At 43.6% G+C, this 17,292-nt stretch overlaps 1 protein-coding gene across 21 annotated transcripts in view; it reads right to left on the bottom strand.

Annotated features, from left to right (window-relative positions):
- The window catches only part of PCBP3 (poly(rC) binding protein 3), a 251,246-nt gene that overhangs the window by 54,602 nt on the left and 179,352 nt on the right, over nucleotides 1-17,292 (bottom strand). For 20 of the 21 annotated variants that reach the window (XM_077879440.1, XM_077879459.1, XM_077879454.1 and 17 more), the window contains one exon: nucleotides 169-300. In XM_077879440.1, coding sequence (XP_077735566.1) covers nucleotides 169-178 — 10 coding nt within the window. In that variant the 5' untranslated portion in view covers nucleotides 179-300. Of the gene's footprint in view, nucleotides 1-168; nucleotides 301-6,322; nucleotides 6,496-17,292 lie in introns of those variants that run through there. The other variant, XM_077879444.1, reaches the window with a different exon arrangement.

The raw sequence follows: 17,292 nt of genomic DNA, 5'->3' as shown, positions 1-17,292 counted from the left end.
CGCCTTTCTCTGTTAAACTTCCTGGCGCTGCTCCCCAGGGATACCGTGCTGTGGGCAGAAGAGGGCCAACCGCATATTGCCTCGCTGTTCTCAGGGCTGACTCTGACCTTGTTACCCATGTTCCAGGGAAACAGAGGAGCGAACAAAACATACTTTACAGTCACTCACCTTCCCCCATAAGCAGGCTCTAAGAGTCAGAGCAGATCCATAGACGGCAAGTGTTCACGCTTACAGTGACTTAGAGCATCATAGCTGGAACCGGTGAGTGACACGGCTGACTGCGTCCCGGGGCTCACCTACCTAAAACACAGAACACAGGGCATGTGAGTGTGCACGTTCGTGACCCTGTCCATCAGCACGGAGCCTCCGCGGCACGGTTTCTTGCTTCCGACACAGCAGCAATGTCTTCAGCATTGGACAAGTATACGGCATGTGTGGGACACGGAGACGGAACGCCGTGAGACCCTGTTCTGGGAATACTGCTCCATTTACCCCAAATGAGGCAGCTCTAAACGTGAGGAGGCTTCCATTTTATAAAGGACAAGTCCAAAAGAAGCTTTTCGGTGAAACTATATCAACTTTTGAGGATGTAAATGACACGGTCAACCTTCTACTGACAGTGCTTAGTCCCGTTCTCTCCCTCTCCTCCCGCCCCACTGATTTAAGAACAGCTTTCATGAAATTACACATTAGCCCAAATGCATTGTGGTTTCCCATTCTCACAGGAAATGTAATCTTGCTGTCCATCCTGCCCCTCCGGCCCCATGTCTTGGCGCACGTTCTCGTCCAGGCAGACCTGCCCCCCAGGCCGCCCAGTGGTTTTCCAGAGAGTATCAGTTTTGCCCGAGTCTAAGTTTCCTGACTGTTTACTTTTTAAATTCACTTTGGTTGCCCAAATTGGAAATTTAATCCCCCGTCACAAGTGCCCATTTTTGTACATTATCCTCTTTGCTGCGTTATAATTCTATTCCATGAGTGTGTATTTATAGTCTCTATGAATTGTTACAGACATCTTAAAAGGCTTATTTACAACAGCATCCAACACGTGGAATTGTGAGGTCATAGCACCAAAAATAACTAGAGACCTATGTTCAATGTCTTTGCTTTTCTCCAAGTCAATCAGGTAACCACTTTGGGCAATAAACCACAGCACTGACTGCTTTGTTCCAAGCTAAAATGTGTCATCCATGTAATACACTGTCGTTCATAGTAGAACAAACTGGAAAACACCAAATTCAAGGAGATTTCAGGAAAGGTACTATTAAGAATCTCCATCTTGGGGATCCCTGGGTGGCGCAGCGGTTTAGCGCCTGCCTTTGGCCCAGGGCGTGATCCTGGAGTCCCAGGATCGAGTCCCACATCGGGCTCCGGTGCATGGAGCCTGCTTCTCCCTCCTCCTGTGTCTCTGCCTCTCTCTCTCTCTCTCTATCATAAATAAATAAATAAATCTTAAAAAAAAAAAAAATCTCCATCGTGATTGGTAGAGAGGCTAGTATCTGTTGAGTTAGGTCTTAAAGTCAGTAAGTGGGAATTCATCAGAAAGCAAAGGAAATATTTTAAACAGGGATGCCACGACAGTTCAATGGGGAAAGAATAGTTTTTGCAACACATGGTGCTGGGAAAACTGGACGACCACTTGCAAAGAATGACCCTTCAAATCATACAAACACTAAGTCAAAGTGGACCAAAGGCCTAGACTTAGGAGCTAAAAGTACAAACGCTTACAGAAAATATTGGGAAAAAAATCTTTACGACATTGGATTTGGAAATGAGGATTTTATGGATACAACACCAAAAAGCACAGGCAACAACCAAAATTAAGAGCTTTTGTGCATCAAAGGGCATTAAGAAGAGAGAAAATACAATCAGCAGAATAGGAGAAAATACTTGCAAATCATGTATCTGAGAAAGGATTACTAACCAGACCATATAGAGAACTTTTGCAACTCAACAATAAAAAAACTTTTCTTTTTCTTTTTTTTTTTAAGATTTTATTTATTTATTTATTCATAGAGACACACAGAGAGAGAGGCAGAGACACAGGCAGAGGGAGAAGCAGGCTCCATGCAGGGAGCCCGATGTGGGACTCGATCCTGGGTCTCCAGGATCACACCCCGGGCTGCAGGCGGCGTCAAACCGCTGCGCCACCGGGGCTGCCCCTAAAAGAAATTTTTCAATGTGCAGAGGATTTGCATATGTATTTCTCTAAGGAGGATGGACAAACAGCCAAATAAGGACATGAAAAGATGCTCAGCACCATTAGTCATTAGAGCAATACAGATGAAAACCACTGTGAGATACCATTTTACCCACGTAGGATGGCAATAATAGTGATAATAGTAGCAACAATGATGATATTGATAATAGTGAGGAGGAGAAGGAGAAGAAAGAAGAAAAGCAGAATATTATAAATGTCAGCCAGGATATGGGGAAACTGGAGCCCTCATACACTGCTGGTGGAAATACGAAATGGTGCAGCCACTCTGTTATATATAGTCTCACAGCTCGTCAAAACGTTAAACCAGTTAACATATGACCTGGCGATTCCACTCCTAAGTGTCTACACATGAGAAATAAAATAAAAACACACGTTCACACAAAAACTTGCACATGAAATTCATGGCAGCCGAAGAGTGGAAACAACCCAAATGGCCACCACTTGATGGAGGGATAGACCAAATGTGGTCTAGCCACACGATGGGATATCGTTTTGTCACACGAAAAAGGAGTGAAGCCTTCAAAATGCAACATAGATGAACCTGGGAGACACGGATGCTGAGTGAGAGAAGCCAGACACGGAAAACCACATAAGTGTATGGTCCCAAGTAGATGAGATGCCGGAAAGACAAATCGGAGAGACAGGAAGTAGACTCAAGGCTCCCAGGGCGAGGAAAGGCGATGGGGACTAGTGATGTGACTAGTGATGTGTATGGGCTTCCTTTGGGGTGATGAAATGTCCTGTAGACAGACAGTGGTGATGACGGCACACCTTGGTGAATATACTAGAAACTGCTAAAATGTAGGCTTTAAAAGCATGGAGTTTATGGTGTGTGAATTATACGCAATTAAAAAAAATAAACAAAGGTGGGGCATGTGGGTGGCTCAGCGGGTGAAGCGTCTGCTTTCGGCTCAGGTCATGATCTCAGGGTCCTGGGTTCGAGTCCCATGTCAGGCTCCCTGCTCAGCGGGGAGTCTGCTTCTCTCTCTGCCCTGCCTCCCTGCTCAAGCTTTCTCACGCTCATAAATAAGGTCTTTTTTTTTTTTAAAGGCAATCAATACTCAAAGTTAAAAAAAAAAAAGTAAAGAGAGAAACCTCCCATGAAACTGCAGAATTAATGTGCATTTGCTCAATAACACAAAATAAAAAGGCACAGACTCAGAAGTACTGAAAAGTCAGGAGGAGAGAGAACAAGCAACACAATACTGGCATCTGGGAAGCGTGTGACGATGTGGTAAATAATGTGGCAAAGCCTGGAAAGCTGAGACCCACGCCTTTAGGGGAAGAGGCGACTGGACGCCAGCCAACTCACGCACACATTCCAGAATGTCTGCAGAGGGAAGGGCCAGAGGCAGGGGAGTAAAAGCGGGTAGTAAGTAGAATTTTCCATGAGGCATCTGGCCCCAGAAATCCTCTGGCTCTTTTCTTCCAGGGACAACGGGAGGTTTCGCCTCTGCAGAGGGTGACTCATCCAGGACGCGGACTCAATGACAAGCGGTTCTGAGGACAGCGAAACGCCAAAATTAAAGCAGGAGCATTACACGGGAGGCGACCAGTGGAACAGTGAGGACCCCTGCCCCCCCCCCCCCCGGGGCGATCCGAACTCTAGCAGGATCAGGATCTCAGTGAGTTACACAAAACAGCAACAGTGGGGATGGCAGGCTCTGGTAAGAATGTCATAAAACCAGAAATCAGTGAACTTTACCCTAAGGACATTCCACTTGCAACTCCTAACGTTCTAGATGTATCTAGAGGGAGCTGGTTTACTTAATATATATGGCCCTGACATGTCACTACGCTGGTGGGAAAGACCAGGAGACCAGAATTTTTTTTTTTTTTTTTTTTTTTTTTTTTTTTTTTTTTTTTTTTGAGACCAGAAATCTTTAAAGAAACGACAAATACCCACCATTTGCTTCAACGTGGATGGACCTGGAGGGTATTATGCTGAGTGAAGTAAGTCAAACGGAGAAAGACAATCATTATATGTTCTCATTCATTTGGGGAATATAAAAAATAGTGAAAGGGAATAAAGGGGAAAGGAGAAAAAATCAGTGGGAAATATCAGAAAGGGAGACAGAACATGGAAGACTCCTGACTCTGGGAGACGAACTAGGGGTGGTGGAAGGGGAGGTGGGCGGGGGGTGGGGGTGACTGGGTGACGGGCACTGAGGGGGGCACTTGACGGGATGAGCACTGGGGGTTATTCTGTATGTTGGCAAATTGAACTCCAATAAAAAATAAATTAAAAAAAATAATAAAATAAAGTGGTGTGACAGCCAGTCCCATTCACGCAACGACCCGCTTCTTCCACCCCCAGCGCGTCGGGGGCCGGGGACACCCGCGGCCTGCACTGTCCGAGGGAGCGACGCTGCCGCTGTCCCTTCAAAGCACGGTCGCTGTGAGGCCGGAGGGAGACGGAGACAGGCGAGGGGCGGGACCCTGTCCTCACCTCCGCGGCCTTCCGTCGCGCGCAGCCTTCTCAGCCACAACAGACGCGACGGTCTCAACGCCCGGCTGAACGGGCCGCCGCCACGAATCAGCTTCAAAGGATGAGGCCCCAGGGACGTCACGGCCCCTTCCGGCACGGCACAGACAAAGGAAGCCCATCCCGCTGCAAAGCGCACACGTGTACACACACGCTCACACTCACACACGTGCGCGCGGCCTAAGCGGCTCGGGCTGTTCTGTGCGTCAGCGAGCGGCCTGGGCTCCACCAGGAGGTTTGCAGCGTCAGACCACGGGAGGCCAAGGGCTACCCACCCGCTTGGGCGGAGGGGAGGGAGGCCGTGGGGGGCAGCGCAGGAGCCACCCCGGGGGGGAGACACAAGGGGCCAATCGGGCGAAGACGGTAAATCCTGATACTGAACAGTCGGCCCCGGTGTGGGCCGGGAGGGCCGGGAGGGAAGTCGGGAGAAGGGTTAGGGGACCAGGCCATGATCCAGCCCGGAGCCAACGGGACGGCCGTGGGCGCGGAGGCGGGACAGAGGCTGCGGGGGGGGGGGGGGGGGGGCGGGGGACACCTCCAGCCGGACCGCGTGCACGGCCTGGGAGACGCCCGCACAGCTCTCAGGAGCAGCCCGCACCGGCTCAGGGAAACCCAATGAAGATGCCGCCGCACGACCCCACGGACGCCGCGCGGTGCGTGACACTCGGAGCTTCCACGCTCCCCTCAGGCTCTCGGGGACCCAAACTGGCCACGCCCCAGCTCACAGTGCAAGTTTCAACAAGTTTTGAAGACACGGAATCAAACAGACTATGCTCTCCACCCATTAGGCAACTGAATTAGAAACCATTAGCAAAAGGATGGCTTTATAATTCCCCCAAACATAACATCTTTTAAAAGCTTCTGGGGGCGCCTGGGTGTCTCAGGTGGTTGAGTATTCAACCCTTGATTCTGGCTCAGGTCATGATCTCAGGGTCATGGGGTCAAGCCCCACTAGGAGCCACTTGCCCTCTGCCCTTCCCTACCCTGCGAGGATACACACACTCTCTCTCTCAAAAAACAAAAAACAAAAAACAAAAACATTAAAGGAAAAGCTTCTAAATAAGAAATGGATGCAATGACATAATGAAATTAGAAAATAACTAGACCAATAAACTTGCAACACGCCAAACTTTGTGGCAAGCGGCGACCGTAGAATTTACAGTCTTACAAGCCTGTGTTAGGAATAAACAGAGAACAAAAATTAGCGAGTAAAGAAATTCAACTTAAGAATTTAGAAAATAGCAGAAAGCATCCACAGAAAATACAAAGAATGTAATAACAAAGAATAGGTCTGAAGAAAAGACATGAGCCCATTGAGAAAATGAACAACTATAAAATTTAGTTCTTCAAAAATTTAGTTCTAGGTAGACACAGCCCTCTGATGACACTGATGAGGGAAAATAATTAAGAGGGCACAGATGGTGTCAGAGGCTACAAGGAGGACCAGGCCTCTGGTCGTGGCCATGACCGAGCAGCCACCGCGCTCCCGTTCTTCCTGCCGAGCACAACTAACTGGACGCCAAACACAAAACAAAGAAGGAAAACTCGGGCAAGCAGGGGGAGGGAGGCAGGCTGCCAGGATGCTCAGGATTTGAGGAATGACGCGGCGGTGAGCTCACCACTTCATTTTGTTTCATCTCGTTTCCCTCCTGTATATTCCAAACTGGTCACTGGAAAAGCCTGCAACCTAAAAATGGTGCAGGACACAGAAAAACAAGTCTCAAGAAATGTCTGCTCTCTCTCCAGGCCAAGGACTGGGACAGGAAGCCGAGGCAGCCAGACAGCCTCTGCCCTCGCAGGCAGGCAGCGACCAAGGAAACACCCCTCCCTGCCCCCGTGCAAAGAGGCTGGCCTGGGAGCTTAGCCTCCCCTGCCTGGCAGTACCAAGCACCCGCCCCCAGGTGTCCGGGGACTGAGGGAGGGGCCCGGACCTCCACCCCAGTCCGCTGTGAGCAGGGTGCCCCCATGTGGGGTCAGCAGAGGCCTGCTAAGACAGATTGCACGGATACCCCAATGCGATAGCCAACGTACCCAGCATACGAAGGAAAATCACTTATTGTGCCCCAAACTACGAAAATCTCAACATGAAAAAAGAAAGAAAATCAGTGCTGAACATGCTCAGGGCACATCTCTAAAAACTCACAGAGAAACAGGAGCTATGAAGAACAACCAGCAAACTACCAAAAATCAACCAAAATGAAATCATCAATCTCAATATCCCTATAACCACTAAAGAAATTGAATTTGTAATAAAAAGCTACAGAAAAAGAAATCTCCAGGGCCAGATGGTTTCACTGGAGAATTTTAACATTTAAAGAAGAACGAACACCAACCTGAGATAATCCTTTAGAGAAAACAGATGGAGAATTCTTCCCAACTCATTTTGTGAGGTCGCCATCACCCTGATACCAAAAGCAAAGCAATGTGCCCTATGGACATAGATGCAAATAAACTAAAACAACTTTTTAATTGGCAAAACGAATCTAGGAATGTACAGAGGATTTATACACCAGGACCAAGTAGGGTTTATCCAGGTATGCAAGGCTGGCTCCTCAAGAACAAGTCAATCAATATAATCCACTGTATCTATAAAACCCATATGATCATATAAATTGATGCATAAAAAGCATCTAACAAAATTCAACTTATTCACAATAAAAAATACCAGCCAATTAAGGACACAAGAAAATTACCACAACCTGATAAACAGCATCTATGAAACCTATAGCTAACATCATACCTAATGTTGATAAGCTGGATGCTCTGCCCTACAGCTGGGCACAGGGCAAGGCTGTGCACAGTCACCACTCTTATCCAGGATGCTGTGGGTTCCAGCCACTGTCATAGGCAAGAAAAATAAATCAGAGACCTACAGACTGGAAAAGAAGAACTAAACTATCTCTATTTGCAAATGATAGTTTTCTACCTAGAAAATCCCAAGGAATCTACACAACAAACCCCCTAGCACTGATAAGTGAGTTCAGAAAGGCAGAGTATAAGAATAATACACAAAAATTAACTGTATTTTCTAGATACTAACAGTGAACTCACATAAACCAAAATTTAAAACACAGTATCACTTAAAATAATTCAAAATAAAATGAATTACTTACATACACTTAACATATACAGGATCTGTATCCCGGAAACTGTGAAATGCTGATAAAGTAAATTTCAAAAACCTAAGTAAATGGAGAGAAACATCATATCCATGGATTGGAAGACAACATAGTAAAAATATCAGTTCTCTCCAAATTGATCTAAATGTTCAATGCAATTCTTTAAAAAATCCCAGCAACTGGGTGGCTCAGTTGTTAAGCATCTGACTCTTGATCCTAGCTTAGGTCTGGATCTCAGGGTTGTGAGTTCAGGTCCCACATTGGGCTTCATGCTACTATTTAAATAATTTTCTTTAAATCCCAGCAATGATTTGTAGACATAAATGAGCTTATTATAAAACCTATACAGAAAGGCGCAGACCATAGAGTAGCTTTAAAAATCTTGGGAAAAAAAGAATAAAGCAAAAAGAATCACTCAATGAGATAATAAGTCTGAATCTGTAACTACAGTTTTCGAGATAGCAGAGACCAATAGAATAGAGAACCTAGAAATAAACCCACCCAAATATGCCCAACTGATTTTTGACAAGGTGGAAAAACAATTCAATGAAGAAAAAAGTAGTCTTTTCAACAAATGGATTTCAGACAATTGAATAGGCAATAAAATGAACCCTGATTGAGGTCTCTCGCCTTACACAAACATTAACTCAAAATGGATGATAGACACATATATAAAACAAGAAACTAAAACCTTTAGGAAAAAAAGCAAAGGAGAAAAATCTTCAGAATCTAGGGTAAGCGGAGTCCTTGGACCTGACACAGAAGGCATGATCTGTGAAAGGGAAAATTAATAGATTGGACTTAATGAAAATCAAAAACATTTGCTATGCAAAATCCCCTGTTAAGACAATGAAGACAAACTATAAACCGGGAGAAAATATTTGCAAACCACGTATCCAGCAAAAGACTAGCACACAGAATATATGAAGCATACTCAAAACTCAACAATAAAATTCTTTTAAAAATCAATTAGAGGGGCACCTGGGTGGCTCAGGGGTGGAGCGTCTGCCTTTGGCTCAGGGCGTGATCCTGGGGTCCTGGGATCGAGTCCCACATTGGGCTCCCTGCAGGGAGCCTGCTTCTCCCTCTGCCTGTGTCTCTGACTCTCTCTCTCTCTCTTTCTGTCTCTCATGAATAAATAACTGAAATCTTTAAAAAAAACTTGTTTAAAAAAAATCAATTAGAAAATTGGGGCACCTGGGTGGCTCAATCATTAAGGGTCCAACTCTTGATTTCAGCCAGGTCATGATCTCAGGGTCCTGGGGTTGAGCCTTATGTTGGGTCCACAACTCAGCATGGAGTCTGCTTAAGGATTCGCTCCCTCTTCCTCTACCCTTCCCCTACTCTCACATGCCCGCTTTCTCTCTCTCTCTCTCAAATAAATAAATAAATAAATAAATTGAGAGAAGGAAGGAAGGAAGGAAGGAAGGAAGGAAGGAAGGAAGGAAGGAAGGAAATGGCAACACAGGTCTATCTCAAGAACCATGAAAAGTCTCAAATAACCTAGTTCTGCACCTAAAGGGGCTAGAAAAATAACAACAAATAAAACCTAAAACCAGCAGAAAGAAGATTAGAGCAGAAATAAATGATAGAGAAACTATACATACAGTAAAACATATCAATGAAACCAGGAACTGGTTCTTTGAAAAAAATCAATAAAATTGAAAACCTCTAGCCAGACATACCAAGAAAGGGAATAGATTCAAATAAATAAAATCACAAACGAGAGGGGAGAAATAACAACCCATACCATAAAAATACAAATAATCATAATATTATGAAAAACTATATTGCCAAAAAATTAACAACCTAGAAGAAATGGATAAATTCCTAGAAACATACAAACTACAAACACTGAAACAGGAATAAATAGAAAATTTGAACAGATCAATAACCAGTAAAGAAACTGAATCAATAATCAAAAATCTCCCAACAAACAAAAGTCCAGGACCAGATAGCTATACAGGCGAATTCTACCAAACATTTAAATAAGTTAATACCTATTCTTGAACTATTCCAAAAGACAGAAAAGGAAGGAAAACTTCCAAATTCATTCTATGAGGCCAGCTTTACCCTGATTCCAAAAACCAAAGACTCCACTAAAAAAGAAAACTACAGGCCAATATCCCTTATGAACACGGATGCAAGAATTCTCAATAAGATGCTAGCAAATCAAATCCAACAGTGTATTCAAAAAGTCATTCACCACCATCAAGTGGGATTTATTCCTGGGCTGGGGGTGGTTCAATATTCACAAATCAGTCTACGTGATACATCACATCAACACAGAAAAGGGTAAGAACATGCGATAATTTCATAGATGTAGAAAAAGCATGTGACAAAGTACAACATCCATTCATGATAAAAATCCTTAACAAAGTAGGGATAGAGAGAACATACCTCAACATAATAAAAGCCATAAATGAAAAACTCACAGCAAATGTCATACTCAATGGTAAAAACAAAAACAAAAAAACCGAGAGCTTTTCCCCTAAGGTCAGGAACACGACAGCGATGTCCACCCTCACCACTGTTACTTACCATAGTACCAGAAGTCCTAGCAAAGGCAATCACACAACAAAAAGAAATAAAAGGTAACTGAATCAGTAAGGAAGAAGTAAAACTTTCATTCTTTTCAGACAACATGATACTCTATATAGAAAACCTGAAAGACTCCACCAAAAAACTGCTAGAACTGATAAACAAATTCAGTGAAGTCACAGGATACAAAATCAACATACGGAAATCTATTGCATTTCTATAGAACAGTGATGAAGCAGCATAAATAGAAATTAAGAATCCCATTTACAGTTGCACCAAAAATAGTAAGATACCTAGGAATAAACCTAATAACCAAAGACGTGAAAGACCTGTACTCTGAAAACTATAAAATACTTATGAAAGAAATTGAAGATGACACAAAGAAATGAAAAGACATTCCAAGCTCATGGACTGGAATAACATAACATTAAAATGTCTATCCTATCCAAAGCAATCTCCACATTTATTGATTTATTTATTTAAGATTTTATTTATTCATGAGAGACACAGGCAGAGGGAGAAGCAGGCTCCCTGCAGGACCCCAGGATCATGACCTGAGCTGAAGGCAGACGCTCAACCACTGAGCCACCCAGGTGTCCCCAATCTCCGCGTTTAATGCAATCCCTATCAAAATACCAACAGTATTTTTCACAGAACTGGAACAAACAATCTCAAAATTTATATAGAAATAGAAAAGACCCGGGTGGCCCCGATGGCTTGGCAGTTTAGCGCTGCCTTCAGCCCAGGGCGTGATCCTGGAGTCCTGGGATCGAGTCCCACGTCAGGCTCCCTGCATGGAGCCTGCTTCTCCCTCTGCCTGTGTCTGTGCCCCTCTCTTTGTTTCTAATAAATAAAATCTTAAAAAAAAAAAGAAATAGAAAAGACCCGGAATAATCAAAGTAATCTTGAAAAAGAAAAGCAAGAGTCATCATAATTCTGGATTTCAAATTACATTACAAAGCCATAATAATCAAACTGTATGGCACTGGCACAAAAATAGACACATAGATCAATGGATCAGAACATAGAACCCAGAAATGATTCCATAATTACATGGTCAGTTAATCTTTGACAGGGAAGGACAGACTATCCAATGGGAAAAGGATCATCTCTTCAACAAATGGTGTTGGGAAAACTGGGCAGCTACAGGCAAAGGAATGAAACTATACAAAATAAATTCAAAGTGGGGTAAAGACCTAAATATGAGACAGGAAACCATAAAAATCTTAGGAGAGAACATAAGCAGTAACCTCTCAGATATCAGCCATATCTGAGGCACAACATTTCCTAGATATGTCTCCTGAGGCAAGGGAAACAAAAGCAAAAATAAACTATTGGGACTTCATCAAAATAAAGAGCTTTTCTGGGACGCCTGGATGGCTTAGCAGTTGAGTCTGCCGTCAGCTCAGGGCGTGATCCCGGGGTCCGGGATTGTGTCCCGCGTCGGACTCCCTGCATGGAGCCTGCTTCTCCTTCTGCCTGTGTCTCTGCCCCTCTCTGTGTGTCTCTCATGAATAAATAAATAAAATCGTTTTAAAAAATAAAATAAAAACTTCTGCACAGTGAAGGAAACGATCAACAAAACTAAACGGCAACCTACAGGATGCGAGAAGATACTTGCAAATGACATATCTGATAAAGGGTTAGTTTCCAAAATATATAGAGAACTGATAGAACCCAACACCCCAAACCCAAACAATCCAATTAAAAAATGGCCAGAAGACATCTCTCCAAAGAAGACATCCAGATGGCCAACAGACACATGAAAGATGCTCAACATCGCTCATCATCAGGGAAATACAAATCAAAACCACAACAAGATCCCACCTCACACCTGTCAGACTGGCTAACATCAACAACGCACGAAACAACAAGTGTTGGTGAGGAAGCAGAGGAAAAGGAACCCTTGTGCACTGTGGATGGGGATGCAAACTGCTATAGCCATTGCGGAAAACGGTGTGGAGGTTCCTCAAAAAGTTAAAAACAGAGCTACCCTATGACCCAGAAAATTGCACTATTAGGTATTTATCCAAATGACACAAATGTCCATCAATAGATGAACAGATAAAGAAGATGTGGTGTATACACAATGGAATATTACTCCGCCATCAGAAAGGATGAGATCTTGCCATTTGCAATAACATGGACGGAGCTAGAGGGTGTTGAGATGTCAGTCAGAGAAAGACAAACACCAATTTCATTCATATGTGGAATTTAATGAATGAAACAAACAAGCAAAGGGAAAAAAAGTAAGAAAGAGGCAAAACAAGAAACAGACTCTCAACTACAGGAATAAACTGATGATTACCAGAGGGAGGAGAGTGAGGGGACGGGTGAAATAGGTAATGGAGTTTAAAAAAAAAAAAATCAATTAGGAAATGAGAAAAAGTCATGAACAGACATTTCCCTAAAGAAAGTATATGGATGGAAAATAAACCCATGAAAAGGCTGTTCTACATCATTAGCTATTAAGGAAATGCAAATCATGACCACAAGGAGGTGTCACTACCTATCCATTAGAACAGCTTTGAAAAATAGTGGTAGTATCAAATATTGGCAAGGAATGTAGGAACCGGATCTCCCATACATTTCAGTAGAAATATAAAATGGTATAGCCATTCTGGAAACATCACTTACTATAAAATGAAACACGTCCTTCTTATGGAAGCTGGCAATTGTACTGTTGGGTAATTATGCCAGAGAAATAACAACTTACATAGACATGAAAAAGGTGTGCTTGGGCTTACACTGTGGCTTTATTTGCAATAGGCAAGAATGGGAAACAACCCCAATATCCTTCAATGGGTGAGTGGCCAGACTGTGGTCCTCCCACACCACGGAGTGCGACATGGCAGAAAAAGGAACACACTACCGATACGCATGGCCCCTGGGACAGGTCTGTAGGGCCTTATGTGGAGGGAGAACAGCCAGTGTTAAAAGGTTGCAAACTGTAGGACTCCAATTCTGTAACATTTCTTGAAAGGACATAATGATCAATTATCAAGAATCAATTATTGGTCTCCAGGGGAGAGCTGGGAGTGGGGTGGAGGGCGAATACTTCAGGGCATCACAAGGCAGTTCCTTAGAGGCGACCCAAGGGGCAGTTCTGTATCTTAGATGGTGGAGGTGGTTATACAAATTTGCGCAGCAGATAAAACCGCACAAAACCAAACTACTATTACTACGACTACGGTTATTGCTACTACAATTACCAGTCCTGCCGTTACGACGACTACTACCAAGGCTACAACACCTGCTGCTACTACTGCCACTATTACTACTGCTACCACCACCACTACTACTAGTAGGACCATTGCTGCTGCTACTACTATTACTACCACCACTAGTTCTACTGCTACTACTACTGGTAGGATTATGACTACTACTACTACTACTACTACTATTTCCACTACTCTTGCTACCATTATGACCCACACCACTAATTACTGCTGCTGCTGCTGCTACTACTACTTCTGTTGTTGCTGCTGTTACTAACACTGCTACTATTAGTACTTCTGTTATTACCAATACTATTACTGTTACCACTACTACCACTGCTCCTCCTCCTCCTCCTATTACTCCTACCACACACACATAACTGAGTGCAGGTAAAAATTGGTAAAATTGGGATAAAGTTTGTAGTCTAATTAGCAGTACCGCACCATATTATTTTCTAGGTTTTCATACTGTACTAACGTTAGGTAAGATGTTACCACTGGAAGGAGCTGGGTAAATGTTATAGGAGACTCTGTGCTATTTTTGCTACTTCCTACGAGTCTGTGATTTTTTTCAGAATAAAAGTCAAAACTAGGTTTGTTTGTTTTTTTTTTTTTTTACAAATAATGTTTCTTATAGCAAACACAGAGAAATTCTGAAACAAGAAGCTCCGAAACCCGGTTTCAAACTCAGCTAACACGTTTAACAACAGTACTGTGCAGAACTGGAGAGATTTTATGAGCCAAAAACTAAGCCATGCGAGATGGTCCAAAAGGCAGCACATAGAGAGCCAGACGGGAACGCGAGAGATGAGACACATGCAGGCACCGTGCAGGCCCCGACCTACATTCGCTCAGGCTCCAAGGAGAAGGGAGGGGGCGGAGCCGAGGCTGTGTCTGCAGGGACTGACTCAGGCACCCAGCACGTTCCAAGCAAGCCTGACTGAGGAACTCATCCTGGCTGCAGCATAATAGGATCTCAAGAAAACAAAGACAAAGAAGAGATCTCCAGAGCAAATAAAGAAATAAATGAGATTATTCTCAAAGGAGCAGTCATTAGGCCGAAGGCTTCCTTCTCAACAGCAAGCACGGTTGCCAGAACAGAAGTAGAACTGCGGTGTGCTGGAAATCACAGTGCGCTGAGGTCTGGCCCGCGTGTGGTCGGCGTTCCAGACAATCAGAAAACGGGGACTTTCTTCCCAGTGGACCCACTCTACAGTCAATGGTAAAGGGTATTGTTCAGGCACAAGGAAAATGGCCACAGAAAGAATACTGGATTTGCAGAAAGAAATACAGAATAAAAAATGTAAAAATATGAATAAAAGGAAATGAATATCAACCATATAGGACAATGATGTTTGTTGTTTACTTAACTGATTATTAAGTCTCCTAGGACTTAAATATAAAAATTCACTATTTCATGGTAACAGGATAGTTTTTTCTTTTTTCCATTTTTTTAAACAATTTTATTTATTTATTTGAGAAAGCAAGAGCATGAAAGAGAGAGAGAGAGATTACAAGCAGGGGGGAGGGGCAGAGGGAGAAGCAGACTCCCTCACTGAGCAGGGAGCCTGACACGGAACTTGATCCCAGGACCCTGAGATCATGACCGGAGCCAAATGCAGATGCTTCACTGACTGAGCCACCCAGGCGCCAATTTTTAATTTTCAAAATTCCTTAAAAATCCCCAGATACTATGATTAGATAAACAAAGAAAAACCCTGAGACCTCTTCAGTACAGTCCAGGAGTCCATCAAATCCCCAGGATCAGGGTAGGTGTGGCCAGAACACAGCAGCAGGGTCTGAGTGAGTTCCCGGATGCACAGCGTTTGTAGGAAATAGTAAGTGGGGAAGAGGCCTTTGAATCACAAAGCTCAGAACCCGCCCCCCCACCCCCCAAATACCAACATCTCCCACAAAGAAATAGAACTGACGCTAAGTGGGAATCTAGGTGAATATTCTGGAGCAAATGTTGAAACTCCAGGAGGTATGTGCTGAACCCAGTCCCCAGGTTCTGGGAAGGTGGAAACAAAGGAAGAAAGACAGGAGGGAGGGAGGGAGGGAGGGAGGGAAGGCAGGAAGGCTGCAAGGAAGGGAGGAAGGAGCTTGTAGGAAATTTAAACAGTGCTGAGGGCTCTAAGTCCTCAGGAATCTCAGAAATATACAATCTTCACTTCTGGAGAAAGAACCATATGGAGAAAAAAAAATGTCCCCAAAACAGCACAAGTGAAGCTACTGGAACACAGAAGTTTTCAGAGAAGGACAATGGGAGGAGGAACAGCCTCAGTGTGTCCTGGCTGACCACCTGACCCGTTAGGACAGGTGATGGCGGAGGGTGCAGGCTGAGGGGGTGGGCCAAGGGTGATGGCTGAGGGTGATGGCTGAGGGTGACAGTTGAGGGTGATGGCTGAGGGTGACAGCTGAGGGGGTGGGCATAGCACAGCCATGGGAGGGGAGCATTGTGGTGGTGGGGGGAGTGCTGAGCACTGTTCCTCTCCAGATGACGGACATCAGACTGTGGAAGTCCTCCAGAAGCAGGAGTGATGCTCACCAATAGGAAGGCCTGTGCGGAGGCCATTTAAAAAATCTTTCATGGCCAAAATAAAGGAGAAATCCCTTGGTCCACAAGGCTAGGAAAGTTATTCTGGCTCATTCCCAATTCCTCTGCAGGAACCTCTTCCCAAATGGTCCAGAAAATGCCTTATTAAAAAAAAAAAAAGGCAGAAGAGAATTATGATTCAATCCCATAAAATAGTGAAAATAAAACACTGTAAGAGATAATAAAAATACATCAGAAAACTATGAACTCTGGGAAATGAACTAGGGGTGGTGGAAGGGGAGGTGGGCGGGGGTGGGGGTGAATGGGTGACGGGCACTGAGGGGGGCACTTGACGGGATGAGCACTGGGTGTTATTCTGTATGTTGACAAACTGAACACCAATAAAATTTAATAATTTAATAATTTAATAAGTTCAAATTTATTTATTTCTTTAATAAATTTATTTATTTAATTTATTAATTTAATTTATTTAATAAATTTAAATTTATTTATTTATTTAATAAATTTAATAAATTTAAAATTTATTATTAAAAAACAGCAAAAAAAAGAAAACTATGAACCCAAGGTAGAAAATTATAGTCTAATTAATATGCCAAATTGAACAAAAAATTTGAAAATCATCAACATTTTAGAAGAACAAATTTTATTTTTTATTTATTTTTTAGAAGAGCAAAATTTAAAATAGAATTAGAACATCTCAAAGTGACATGGCAAGAAAACCAGAAGACATAAAAAGGTGGTTGGTAGAGAGCTCAGGAATAAACCAGAATGTTTGTCAGAAGTGAGAAGCAGAAGAAGCATATGAGCAAAGAGCACAGAAGGCCCAGGAAAGAGCGCAGAGAAGAGAAACGAGAAAAAAAATAATGAGACAGATGTGCAGGAAGGAGACTCCAGAGAACATGACGGACACAATGCATGGGCAAGAGAGAGCCACCGTCCGTGCATGTGAGTACACCCCGCTGCGTCTCCACGTATACTCGTGAATCACCCCAAAACACTTCCGGGCGTAAAACAGCCTGAATCTACACCGTGACTGGGCACCCGACGTTCCTGAAAATTCAAGCCTGAGCAGCTCACAGCAAGACACACTTCAGGAAAACAGATGTTAGAGCCAAGTCTTCGGGGCACCCAGCCTAAAAGGTCCCGCACACTTA

Source organism: Canis aureus, chromosome 30, assembly GCF_053574225.1.
Source record: "Canis aureus isolate CA01 chromosome 30, VMU_Caureus_v.1.0, whole genome shotgun sequence".
NCBI classification, from domain to species: Eukaryota; Metazoa; Chordata; class Mammalia; order Carnivora; family Canidae; genus Canis; species Canis aureus.
The sequence above is the reverse complement of the archived record's forward strand: the minus strand, read 5'-3'. Positions and strand labels throughout refer to the sequence as shown.